General features: G+C 40.5%; 1 protein-coding gene across 2 annotated transcripts in view; it reads left to right on the top strand.

The window, feature by feature from the left end:
• The window catches only part of IARS1 (isoleucyl-tRNA synthetase 1), a 117,203-nt gene that overhangs the window by 90,776 nt on the left and 12,112 nt on the right, over window positions 1-14,315 (top strand). For both annotated transcript variants that reach the window (XM_020806598.3, XM_020806597.3), the window contains exons 32-33: window positions 5,166-5,306; window positions 6,413-6,565. In XM_020806598.3, the coding sequence (XP_020662257.2) occupies window positions 5,166-5,306; window positions 6,413-6,565 (294 nt within the window). The remainder of the gene's footprint in view (window positions 1-5,165; window positions 5,307-6,412; window positions 6,566-14,315) is intronic.

The raw sequence follows: 14,315 nt of genomic DNA, 5'->3' as shown, positions 1-14,315 counted from the left end.
TGGTGACATGCTCTGAATCGAGGAATGTCCTCTCCAGAGCATGAAGCCTGGGTAAGGTAATATGAAGGATAGGCTGTTACCCAAGCAGCAAATCCCCCCTCTCCACGTTGCTGAAATGGTCCAATGGAAAGGCAAGAGCCAATACGACTGGTTCCAGCAACGTTGCAGGAGTTGGCAGAACGACACGAGCTGCCTTCGGGACTCCGGCTCCGGATTTTGCCTCTAGGTTAACTCCTGAAGCCTTTTCCATGAGTGGATATAGCCACAAGGCAGTGGAGGTTTGAATCGGAGTTTTCCTTCTCTTAGATGGACTGCCTTCCATGGCTGACGAGCCCCACCTACCCGGCCTGCTCTTTAATAGTGTGGAAGTATGATCTGACCCTTAAAAATTTCCTGCCTCCCAGGCTTATGCAAATCTAATTGGCTTTCCTATTTACCATATTAAGGCCAGAGATAGAATTTGAGAATTTCGCGCTCCATTAGGCGTACGGTCCTGGGACACGCTCTTTTAAAGCAGAAAGTCCCACCCCCTAGGCCCCACTCCCAGGCCATGTGGTGAGGAGACAAAAAGAAAGCCCAGGAAAAAAAAAACTCAGCAAAACATCCATGCAAACATACCTGGCCTTCACCCTCAGCCCAGCTTCCTAGGGAAAAAAAAGTTAAGTTATTACTTAATCCTTCTGTAATTGTGATTTTTGTCTGTTTTACCACATACTGTCCAAACAGCAGTCTCTTTTCCAAAATGTAGATTATGTATCAGGACAATCAAATGTTGTTGCACACTCATTTATTTTGGAATGATCCATATCATTTTGTGATCCACTTACTCCAAAGTATTTGGCACAAATGGTCTTATAGCTCCTGCTTCTTCTTCGTGGCCTCTGTGAATGCACACAAATGGGTTAGACTGCACCTGCACAGGACGTTTCGGAATATTCTAGAGCTTAAAGAAACATGATTAGTAGGACATTTCCCTGTAGTGCGCATGTTCTGCCCACTCGTAATACCTCAGTTCCTTCTTGCCGCTGCTGCGATCGGATTCCTTTGCTTCAGATTGTCTACTTATCTACGATTTCTGGATCACACACTTTGTCTCTATTTCTATGGTTAGATTTGATCTACAGTATTATTTTAGAAAGTGCCTATCCTAAAGCAGTACTAAACATTTATGGACACCTACAGTCTGATAAGATGTTTTATCAATATATTGTTGCTATTTTCCTAGCATCAGCTTTTGAAAAAGGATTTTAAAGGATAAATTAGAAAGTGTTGATGTCTTTTGTGGTTATGTATGTTCACCAAATAGTCTACTTTGTTTTAAATATTTTCAATAAACTTAGTGTAATTTATATAATGGAGGGCTCCTATATCACTTTGCAGAACTTTTATATGCTCGTGTGTATGCTCACTGTCTTACATGTTTGGTGGCTTTTTCCATCAGATATCAAAAACGAAAAGGGTAGGGAATCAACAGTTAATTTAGGGCTGATTAGAAAAGTTAGAAAGGTTTTTTTTATGAGAAGTCTCCCTCAGTATTGGAAAATATATTTTCCTTCTTTATGGGCAACCTGCTTGCAACTGGAAAACATGGCAATTGTCTCTTATATAGTTGATAGTGCCAGACATACTCTAGGCTACGTTGGCTGCAAATTTTGACATTATTTGCCTCTTCAAATTGTTCTTTTTAGTAACAGTGACATCTTTGCACTCCAGTCAGGTTTCTGTAGTAATTGGCAAAGGTAATGTGGGGTGAAAACAGTGCCTTGGTATCTTATCTGTGTCCAGTTTTTGGATTACTGTATCTCCTAACATATCAAAGAAAATTGCAGCCTGCAGGCCATGTTGGTAGTCTAATTTATGTATGTATGGTGTAAATATCGGGCTTATAAGATGTGACATTTAATACGAGATAGTAGTATCCTCAGCTTGTAAGCGAAAATTTAAAATGTTTAAAAATATTTTTCTGTCAATCATATTACACTTTTTAAGCAATTTCTAGCTTAAATTGTAACATCTTGACCTGCATTTCTCTCTGTTCTGTGAAGATATCTTGGGTGAGCAATAGGTTTGTTAGGCCATATGAGCCACAAAGCAATGCAGCAGTGCGTTGTCACTTAGTGATGAGAGTCATTGGGAAGGTTTATCTTGGGGCCACTCAGCATTTTGAGCTGTACGTTCAAGCTGTATCATCTTGACTCAAGTCTATTGAGTTAATGTGCTGAATTATTCATCTGCTTATATGGCCTTTCTCGACAGCAACAGATAGCGGCAGAACATCTATATATATGTTGAAGTCCTTAAAAAAAAAAGAAAGTAGAGGAAGTTATGCTCCATAATGTCATACACCTATAGCTAGTATTCAATAATTCTTGCATTTATTTTAGTGCTTCTTTGAAGCGGGTGGCTGGAGGTAGAGGAAGAACAAAAAGAAGGAAGAGTTGTTTGTTTTAATTAAGTTTTTTTTTTTTAAATTATAGTTACCCTGGCTCAATTAAGCTACCATTATCATTTCATTCTTAAAATAATATAGTTTGGCATGAAAGGCTTGTTACTTTTTTCAAACATGACAACACTAAATTTGTTGATCTGTCTTCCCAAGAGTGTCACAGACTGTTTGGATTAATATGCAAGCTTGAGGGAAGCAAAACATGATGAAAATTACAATATTCTAGTTTGAAGGGTGGTGTGTTGGATGCTTGCTCCTGACCCTCCTTCCCAACTTTGTTTTGTTCAGTTGCACTTTTAGACTGCTGGTGGTCTCTGGTAGAGAACAGTAAAAATAGTCCCAGACAAACACTGAACAGTGATTAAAAAAACAGCATGTACATTTCTCCCTTCAACAGTGCCGAGCCCAGGGATGCCGACCCCCATATTGTTCAAAATCATGTATGAATCTTTCCCTGCCCCCAAAACCATGTATGACTCATGTGCTGCTCAAATCAATGCAATTCGAGGAAGATGTGTAATAAAAACAGCAGCAAGGAGTAAAAATTTGTTACCAATGGAATGTGTTACTTCCAAGATCTGGAATTTGCCCCCCTACAAACTGCTTGTAGCTAGTTTGTCAAAGAAGTGGTCTGAGTTCTCCAGCATTCATTGTCATTTAAGGAGGTATAGAAGAGGATAGGGATGACTCAGAGTTCAAAAATCTGGCTCAGTATATTGGCTGTTGTATGTGTTTGATAATGAAAGGTATTACCCAGCTATGATTTTTGTTTTTACTTATGGACTACATGGCGATTTTGCTATTATTCAGATGGCACATTTCTTATGATGCTTAGGTGTGGATGAAGTACAATATTGTTTGTGTTGGAATGAAGATGTTTGGAAATGTAATGCTGCCTTGGATGAATGTGCATTTAAACACTCCTTTCTAGTCCATAAGAGTTCCTGACTTTCAGCCTCTAAGGGATGAAGTGGCTATTATGTGAAATCACAATCAATGCATGAAATGTACTGTATACTTGTTCCCTATTGTGTGCATCTGTTGGAGCCATGAAATGAGAAGGCTGATGGGCTTTGTGATCACAAGTAATTAGGATAGCAAATAGTCTCTTAGAGATAGAAGTTAAAGAAGTAAGCCACACACACAGGGATGTCTGCCAGCAGTGCTCCTGATAGGCGCCTAGTCAAAGGGAGCAGAATGAGAAGTCTTCTGCCATGCCCCCAGGTGGACTGTGCTTTTATTAACCTTACAAGCTCACAGATAGTTGACAGAGTTCAGATAGGACAATGGTTACATAATGCATTATGATTGGCCTAAGGAAAGGCAATTGAGCAAGCTCTTTATCACCTATGAGAAAAAAAGAATGATGGGCAGTCATGCCCCTCAGAAGCAACTGTGATGTCAACCAGGAGGGTTTGCCCTCTACTGTAGATTAAGCCAACAGTTTAGCAACCTTGGGAACAGTGCTCCCACATACATCTTTGTATCTTCCTTCAAAGTAGCATACTTGTCACATGGCTATCACTATTTGTAAAATAAGTGCAAAGTAGCAAGACGTCTGGTTACAGTCCAGACATTTGTCTTTTAAAGAAAATCATTCTGTCTTTTAGTTCTCTCCCTTCCTCCTAGGAGGTAAAAATTGTGTGCCTGGGTTTTTCTCGCAAGAAACCTACGTGATAGGTTTGGTTAGATGATAGAGGCTCCTTATTCTGTAGATACCTTGTTTTTAGATTTCAGTTTTGGCCTGCTCTGTAGTAATCCTGTATCCATAGCATTCTCTTCTCTGTCTTCCCTTTGATAGTTTATCCAACTTGTCCCACTGTACATATGCTTAGAGATATATTGGCGTTAATAATTCCTATTGTCCATAAGCTTCATGTTTAAATAAATAACTTTCTTCTATGCACTTTTGTGCTATTGTTACAACCCAAGCATTGCATCTTATCTTCATTTGTAATAGGATACCTTTACTGAGTTATTAGGACAGCATGGGCCCCACACTATCCAATGTGGTTCCAGTAACATTTGGATAAAGGCAGTCTTATAGGTTGGGAGTTGCCTGTAACTCCCACGCTGGTGCTGCTTTACCTTTGAAAGAGGCAACAGTACGATCCGTGAGTACAAATGTTAATCCATAAGGATACGGAGCCATACAAAAGCTTGCTTAGCCTAATTGTACGAGATGGAAGCCTATCTCTGATCATAAGAACTGCAGTGTATCTAGTCAGTGCTCTGTCTACTCAAATACCTGGTCTTCTGCACCATCTAACCAGATATTTATAGTAAGCTGAAAACCAGGACATGAAGATGCAAATCCTCTGTTACTGTTGTAGCCCAACATTAGAAGTGTTTTTTCTCTGATCTTGAAGTAAGTGTATGGCCATCATGAGAAGAAGCCACTGATAACCTCTTCCTGCTATGAATGTTCTAGTCCTCTGCATCATCAGGAAACTTAAGGTTAGGTGGTAATTTGTGAAAAGCAGAGCAATGGATAGTTTCCAATCTTGTTCTCCTTATATGGTGTATATTATGGTAGAGATATTTACAGCATGACAGTACTGATTTTTAGTGCATATGTTTCCAGTTCGAATATGCTTGGGAACTGTAACCTAAAAAGGAAAGCACATCTCATGTAAGCATCAGGCGCCATCCTTCGATGTGGGGGACAGTGCTCCGTAACAGCTTTCCTTTAACAGCTTGGTTTCTTTCTTCTTTTCAGAGCTGAAAAATCAAACAGACTTGCTGAGTCTTAGTGGAAAGATGCTTCATGTAACTGCAGGGTCAGTGCCGGCCTTGAATAGTCTTGATGGCTTCCTCTGTCAGTACATCAATTTACAGCTGGTGAATGCAAAACCACAAGGTACTTCATGTGAGATTCTAACTGTAGAATCGTAAAGCTGGAGTAAACCACAAGGGTAATTTAGTGCAGCCTGCTGCCAGTGCAGAAAATCATGCAAATCGAATTATTTAGTAACATTTAAACATTCTGAAACCTCTTAAGGCCTGCCTGCCCTAGGTATTGTTTCCCAACTGCAGATAATGCAGTTACACTTGACCCAGCCCATTATTAAACACAGACACCTTCTTTTCCTCATTAAGGAATGCCATGAAGGGCTAGTGTACATTTTGTTTCTTTGTGTCTGTACGTACAAGGAAAAGCTGAACATTAAAGACAGCGCAAAGAAGGCCTAATACAGTATTGGATATGGGATATGGATATGGTAAGGATATGGGATGTACCTGACATACAGAAGGAAATGGGAGGTGGTATCGGGGTCTGATTACCTGTTTGACAAGTGCTGCTGCCACTGAATAGTTAAACATTCTGAGTTCTGTAGTAGTCATGCATTTGAAAGATAAGCATTTGCTTGAGATTCTCTTGGCATACTATGGCAAACTATTCATTTCTTGATTAGGTTTAGTTGCAAACTTGATCTTATCTATTCCATTTCTGTAGGTTTTTAAATGTGTGTACTTAAAGGTATCTTACCTGAATTTTATTTTCACACAGTTTTAAGTAGGGGTGGGGGGAAACGCAATGTCTCTCTCTGGGTTGGGCATTTTATATGCTAAACCAAGTTAGAAACTCAGTAATAACAATTTACTGAAAAATAAGTCTCATTGAGAAAGCTGGTGGGGTGTATCAAATGGAGTAATGAATTAGGGACTCAGGTTCCCACTTGGCCATGAAAATTCATTGGTGGGGGTGACATTGGTAAAATACATTAACTTCAAAATTCTGTGAGGGTTGCTTTAAGTTGAATGCAATTCACTGGCACTTAACAAGCCTTACTGAGCTCAGTGCCTCTTTTCCCCATGGAGGTGGATGTAGGGATGTAGGATAGTATCTTGAGGCAGTCACAGAGTAAAGAGGATGGTAGAGGGGGGAAAATTGTTGTTTTAGGGTACAGTGTAGAATCTGTTTTATTTCTCCTACTAAAATCCTTATAATTTGTTTTCCTCCAGAATGCCTAAATGGAATGATTGGAACTCTTCTCTTGGAAAATCCTGTTGGTCAGAATGGACTAACATATCAAGGGCTTTTGCACGAAACGGGGAAAATGTTTGGGCTCCGAAGCAGGCGGTTAAAGTTGTTCCTAGATGAAGCACTAACAGCGGGTAAGCATAGAGTGATGTCTTATTTCAAAGCAGGTAAATGACACTGTACTCCTTTATCAGCTTCTCTTCAGATTTTAAATTTTTACTTGTTGTTGCTGTTGTTTAGTTGTTAAGTCATGTCCAACTCCTTCGTGACCCCATGGACCAGAGCATGCCAGTTTTACTAGCTTTTAATAAAAACAAGATGGTAGGTTTTGTTCAAACCACAGGTTATTATTTTAAACATATAGCTAGATCTAGAGTTGACTTCGAGAAGGGAAAAAAGTTGATGTAGTTGTATGCTAAACATTAAATCAGGTGTTCCCAGGGGGAGGGGTTTGAGGGTTTTTATTTATTTATTTATACCAAATTTGGTAGCAACCAAAACCCTGTTCTCCCAAGCAAGAGGAGCTGAAGGAAAGGGGTATAGCCTTAGAGGCTAATTTGCATGTTTGGTTTTTTAATATAAGTCAGTTAACGATGAAGTTAACCCTGGCCGCAGAGCTTGGCTAGGGTCCTGGTATAATCGGGACCTACGAGCAATGAAGCGAAACAGGAGACGGCTAGAGTGCATCTGGAGAGAGGAACCAACAGATTATAATAAGAAAGCTGTCAGGATCGCAACTAACCATTACCTGGCTAAGGTGAAGGCTGCTAAACGATCACACTTCGCTGACCGGATAAGCGAAGCTTCCAGTCAGCAGGCGGAATTATTCCATATAGTTTGCGACTTATCCGGAATTGGTCTAGGTGATGGGCTTCCCTCTAATATCTCACTTGACCAATTTGAAGCATTTTTAAAATCAAAAGTGTAGGCCATCCGCCGGGATCTCCCTCGCCTGGATCGAGTTGAGATGTCTAGTGCTCCACCTTGCCCGGTGACACTCGAGCGCTTTCAGCCTGTGACACCAGATATAGTGGACAAAGCGCTTGATCAATGTCGGGCCACCACTTCCTCCCTTGACCCTTGCCTGGCCTGGCTAATCAAAGCAGTCAGGCCTATAACAACTGAATGGGCCACAGTGATAATTAATGGGTCTCTCCAGGAGGGCAAGGTTCCTCTTGCCCTCAAGGAGACACTCATTAGGCCCATTAGGAAGAAACCAAATTCGGCGGCGGACGAAATTGGCAATTATAGGCCCATCGCCAATGTTTCTTTCCTTAGCAAAGTAGTAGACAGGGTGGTGGCTGATCAGCTTCAGGCACTTCTGGATGAAACTAATGCTCTGGATCCATTTCAGTCGGGATTCAGGCTGCACCACGGTACAGAAACAGCACTGGTTGCACTGTTGGATGACCTGCCGAGGGAGGCTGACAGGGGCAATATGTCTTTGTTGGTCCTCCTCGATATCTCAGCCATCTTTGATACCGTCGACCATGGTATCCTCCTGGGGAGGCTCTCTGAGCTGGGAATCGATGGCCTGGCGCTTGCCTGGCTCCGTTCCTTCTTGGAGGACCGTCCCCAGAGAGTACAGCTTTGGGAGAGTATCTCGGCCCCGTGGAGTCTCAATTGTTGGGTTCCACAGGGGTTGATTATCTTCCCAATGCTGTTTAATATCTATATGAGGCTGCTGGGCAGGGTCATCGGGGTGTGTAGGGCTTTGTGCCATCAGTCTGCTGATAACACCCAGCTTTACATCTCCTTTTCACCTACTTCAGTGGATGCCATTCTGTCCCTTCAACGCTACCTCGACACCGTACTGCAATGGACGCAGCTGAATGGGTTGATGCTGAACCCGGACAAGATGGAGGTCTTGAGGGTGGGTGGCCCCCCCCATTGGCGGTTTGGGAGACTCCCTCTCTTTTGGGGGGGTGTCCCTCACCACACGGAGTGAGGTCCGCAGCTTGGGGATACATCTGGACCCGGTGCTTACCATGGAAACCCAGGTGGCGTCCGTGGCCTGCTGCACCTATTTCCATCTGTGGCGGATCGCCCAGCTGCGACCCTACCTTGATGGGGAGTCCCTCAGTACTCTCGTCCACGCACTTGTAATCTCGCGATTAGACCACTGCAATGCACTCTACGTGGGGCTACCTTTGAGATTGATGCGGAAGCTTCAAATGGTGCAGAACACGGCAGCCAGACTTCTTAGTGGGGTGAGAAAACACCAGCATATCTCTCCCATTCTGTCTGCCCTACACTGGCTGCCCATTTGCTTCTGCATCGACTTCAAAGTGTTAATGATGACGTATAAAGCCCTAAACGGTTGCGGACCTTGGTATTTGGCAGATCGCCTTCTCCCACCCAGATCTACCTGAATTACTCGACACAGCGAGGAGGGTTGGTTGAGGGGCCTAACGCCGAGAGAGGCCCGGAAAGAAAGAACAAGAAACCGGGCTTTCTCGGCAGTGGCCCCTCGACTATGGAACAACTTTCCATCAGAGATCCACCTGGCTCCCTCGCTGGGTGTTTTTAAGAACCATTTAAAAACTTGGCTCTTCAGGCAGGCTTTCCCTCATGTCATTTCTTGAATTCTATCTTTTCTGTTCTTTTATTCCCCATCTTGATCATGCTAATGTTTAAATGTTTTTTGATTATGAATATTGTTTATTTTGATTGTGCTGTTTTTATTGTTATTTTATGATATTTTATGATTTTGTCAGCTGCCCTGAGTAGACGCTATCTAGGGGGGCGGGGTATAAATCGAATAAATAAAAAAGGATAAATAAATAAGTTTTGTTGATTGAAAATGGGTTTAACTGAAGAAAATTGCTTTTGTTGAAAAAATGTGTTGCCCTTCTTGTACTTGAAATAAATAAATACGGGAAGAGCATATGGTCCTCAGAACATGGAAAAAATTGCCCGTCACCACTAACTAGAGGGCACAAAGGGACTTTCTAAGCAAAAAAGTGTTTTCAGGATTGTTCACCAAAAATGGTTGTGTGGTGGATGTCACATGCCATCAAGTCACTTCCAGCTTATGGTAACTGTATGAATTGGTAGCTTCCGAAAACTGTATGTCTTTAATAGACTTGCTTAGGGCTCAAGGTTGTGGCTTCTATTATGGAGTCAATCTGCAGTATCTCATATTTGATCTTTTTACGCTTTCATCTACTCTTCCTTTTCCACTGACTATTATTTTCTCCTGATGTGTAGTAAGTACAACAGTCTCATTTAATCATTGTTTTGCTTCTAGAGAGATTTCAGCTTTGATTAGATCTAGCATCCACTTATTTGTCTTTCTGGCATTTGGTGGTATCCGAAAAGCTCTCTTACAACAACTAATTTCAGATGAATTAATTGTTTTTTCCTGTCAGTCTTCTTCATTGACCCTTTTTGTTTGTTTGTTCAAAATATTTTTATTCAGCCTTTTTTCTTGAAAAGGACCCAAGGCGGCTTGCAACAACAAATACAGTGTATACAGTTGAAAACAAAGAGTATACAGTGGTAGTTGACATCATTAAAAGACAATATTCAAAACTGCAAATGGCGAAAATAAGGAGGCATCTACAACATTAACAGGCAGCTCATAATGGGAGACAGGATATTTGAGGTAGCTTGGACCCAGGCCATTTAGGGCTTTATAGGTTAAAACCAGCACTTTAAATTGTGCCCAGAAACTGATCAGCAGCCAGTGGAGCTGCTCTGACGGGGGATTATGTGGTCCTTGTAACCAGCCCCAGTCAGCAATCTGGCTGCTGCATTTTGGACCCAATGAAGTTTCCTGACGTTTTCCATTGGCAGCCCCATATAGAGCGCATTACAGTAATCCAGCTGGGAAGTAACTGGGATGTGTATCACGGTGGCCAAATCAGATCTCTCAAGAAATGGACATAGCTAGCCCACTAGTTTTAATTGTGCAGATGCACTCCTGACCACCACCGAGACCTGGGCATCCAGGTTCAGGGCTGAATCCAGGAGTATCCTCAAGCTGTACACCTGTTTTTTCAATAGGAGTATGATCCCATCCAGTATTGGATGTATTCCTGTTCCTTGATTTGCCTTTTGACTGATCAGGAGCACCTCTGTATTGTCTGGGTTAAGTTTCAGTTTACTCACCCTCATCCACTCCATTACTGATACCAGGCACTGATCTAGAGCTTAATCTGTTGCTGGGGGGTATACGCAAAAATGACCCAAGGGCCTCCATGCATATTACTTCTCCTTATGCCTACCATGACTTTAAACTGTATTTTGACTCCATTACAGTATAGTTAAGATTTCAGCATATGTAAAGCTTTAAACTGGAGAAAAAATGATCCTACAGAATTGTAAACAGAGAAAACTGGTATGGCCAGGACAATGTGGGTTAGAACCTTTTTCTTTGAAGTAACAGGGAACAGCCCTCATTAGCATCTGGAGAATTATTTTGCCTATGGGAGGATTAAGTTATGGGAACCCTTTTGCCTTCAGTCTGAAGTGTTACAGCCGTAGACACAGTTTTTGTTCACACTGGCCTAGTTTTCACTGCGGTGATAATCCTCACTGTTGCATTTTTACCCTCCTTAAGTTTTTGGTAAAACAACAAATGACTGCAACAGAGATTTAGAGGCTTGTCCAAGGTTTTAATCCATCCCCAGTGCTATTACAGGAGAGTATTCACAGATAAAATGCTCTGTTATAGACTTATGTAGCTTTCAACACACTGTGTATTTGTAATTGAGACATTTGCTCTCATTAATCTTGAGACATTGGGAAAAGATACAAAGAAGAAAATATACAGCATCTTGTGTAATTGGAAGATGAAGCAGTACTTCAAATCTTGATGGCGAGAAAATGTACAGCCTTGTAGGAATTTAGTATTGCATTTTATAGTTAGAATGAAGTCTATTTTTCGCTTCTGTCAGTGTTTCAGGGCAAAAAAGTTGTTAACTGCAAATGTTTCTTGTAGATGGCCTGACAATTATCTCAGTGAAGTGATTAGCTTAGTAAAATAATTGGCAAAGTTTAAGATGTGGAGTAATTGGCTATTGGTTGCTTGAAATGTATCTCCTCCTGGCAAATACAATCTCTTTTTCTCTTGTATCACTTCAGTAACTGTTGTTAGGGTTAACACATCATGTAGGATAGCAAGTCATTAATCTTGTGCTGCAGCCTCAGTAATGAGATTTTCAAAAATCTGAAAAACCCCAAACAAAATGAAATATAAATACTGCTTTTGTGTTGACCAAACTGCATGGGACCATAGAATTATTGATTTAACATATCACTATTTTTGTTTTCAGGGTGCTAAAATCAGTATTAAATTTGTTGTGGTAATATGCTGTCAAGTCACTTTGGATTTATAGCAGTCCTATGAATGAGTGATCCGTCATTAACAGCTCTGCTCAGCTCCTACACACTCAGACTTGTGGCTTTCTTTATAGAATCAACCTACCTCATAAGTGGTCTTTCTTTTTTCCACTTTTCCTAGCACTGTCTTTTACAGCAAATCGTGTCTTCTTATCATGTGCCCAAAGTAAAAAAGCCTTGGTTTAACCATTTTTTTAAATCTTAAGACCTTTTTGTTGTTCTGGTGGTGCAAGGTATCCACAACAGTCTCCTCCAGGACCATTCTTCAAATAAAAAGAATTCTTTTCCTCTCAGCTTTCTTCACTGTCCAGCTTTCATACCCATACATAGTAATTGGGGATATAACGATGTGGATGATCTTGGTATTGGTTTCCAATAACATATCCTTACACTTGGTGGTGATCTCTAGTTCCTTTATTACTACCATTCCTAGTTTTGATCTTCTTCTGATTTCTTAACAGCAGTTTCCATTTGGCTTGATGATTGAACTGTGGTATACAGAATCGAATTTCAGTTCCTTCATTGTTAACATTAAAGTTCTGGAGTTCTTGTATGTTGTTTCTTCCAACAGTTTTCACTCTGCCTTTATCTGAATCTACTCCAGCTTTCTGTAGGATACATTCTGCATGTAGTTGAAACAGACAAGGTAGATAACTCCTTTCCTTAGTTTCCTGACACTAGCTTCTTGTCTAGAGTATAGGTTGTGCATCAGGACAATTAAGTGTTGAGGCATTTAAAAAGCCCGTAGCTTTTCATGATCCACATAGTCAGAGACATTGTTGTAGTCTATAAAGTGTAGACTGACCTGAAATTCTTTGGTATGGCCCAGTAGCCAACATATATTTGCAATATGATGTCTTAAGGGATTCTTATTTTTTGAAAACCAGCCAGAACATTAGACATTTATTTGGTTTCAATCTAGAGTTCTTCTGGCTTATAGTCAGTTGGGTTTAGTAATGCAGAGCTGATATTTATATGGACTTTATATTATCAGAAATGTTATTTAAATTATATTTTGATACTAGGATTCTTTCAGTGTTCTTTTTCAACTTTACTATCTGGCCAAAGCACCTCCTTCCAGTTAGATCTGCCTGCCCTATAAGATCATCCCTTTAACAATGTTTGGTTCAAGTTTGTTCCCTACTTTTGCATTCCAGTCACCTCTGATTATCAGCACGTCTTGTTTTGAGATATGATCAATTTCCTCCTGGATGCTTGCATAGAAACATTCCATTTCTTCTTCAGTGTTGTAATTTGAACATAGGTTTGAATAATAGTTAAGTTTTTTTCTGAAGTCTGCCTGATTATTTGGCTGACTTTTCTATAACAGCCCTTAATAGTCGATGCCACATTTTCCCTCAGTATTACAGTCACACTATTTCTTCTGATCTTATCATTTCCTGAGCAAAGCACTTTATAATTGTCTGATGGAAATTGTCCTGTTCCTGTGCACTTTAGTTCACTCACACCAAATATTGCAGTGTTTAAACATTCCAGTCCTTCCTTTGTGGTTTTCGTGTTTTCCTTGCTTCATGCTTCTCACTTTACATGTTACAATTGTATTTGTGATGCAGTTTCACACTTTCCTTTCAACTGTGTGCATGTCAACCATCAGACGTCCTTTGGGCTTTAATCTGGTTGCATTGGGGCTTTGATACTTGACCTTTGCTTTTCCAGAATTGCTGATTGATTTCCTGCCAACCTAGGAGTTTCATCTTCCAGCACTATTACTTGTTTCCTGAATCCTAGTTCATCATTCTGCCTTTGGTAATCAAACTTGTATTTGCATCTAGCCTCCAGATGGCATTGCTGTCACCTTCCCTGACACACTGAAAAGCCCTCACCACACTGAGGTGTGCATCAAAGAGAAGGAGTATTTGGAAAGCACTATTCAGTGGTTTAATGTTAACTGGTGTTACACAGTTGAGGTTAAATGTAACATTATTTGTGTCACTTGAATCACTTGTTGAATCGTCTTATAAAAATTATAGTGAACCATACTGTACATTTCAGAAACCAATAGTAAAACTGATGGATCATTTCATTTTTTTATGGTTTGAAGGAAATTGCAGGTCCTGGGTTCATAAAAACCCATGAATGGGAACAATGGTCAATATCCTATTCAGTGTCAGCAAAGTAAAAAGCCCAATAGATGAGATCAACTACAAAACCCGTATTGAAAATCAAACGGAATGAATGATTTATTTTTTTATTCTACAGCTAGAGGCCCAATAAAATACAATATAGGTACAGTATAAATTCATGGAATAAATTTGAAAAGTTTAAAATTAGTTAAACATCAGGATTCTCTTTCGTGTTTTCTGGGCAGAGAGAAGGAATTTAGTCACAAGTTCTGTAATGGACTTATTTGAATCCTCCAAAAGATACTTTATATACCAGTTCAATGTTCTTCCTGGAAAGCTTCTCATTAAGGGGTGTAGGAGCTTGGCATGATCACCTCTGTAATAAAATCAGACTAATTTTTGTGAAACAAAGTCTTGGATGCCTATGTTCATGAATGTCAAAGAAGGTCAAACT

The sequence above is a fragment of the Pogona vitticeps genome, chromosome 2 (assembly GCF_051106095.1).
Source record: "Pogona vitticeps strain Pit_001003342236 chromosome 2, PviZW2.1, whole genome shotgun sequence".
NCBI classification, from domain to species: domain Eukaryota; kingdom Metazoa; phylum Chordata; class Lepidosauria; order Squamata; family Agamidae; genus Pogona; species Pogona vitticeps.
The sequence above is the reverse complement of the archived record's forward strand: the minus strand, read 5'-3'. Positions and strand labels throughout refer to the sequence as shown.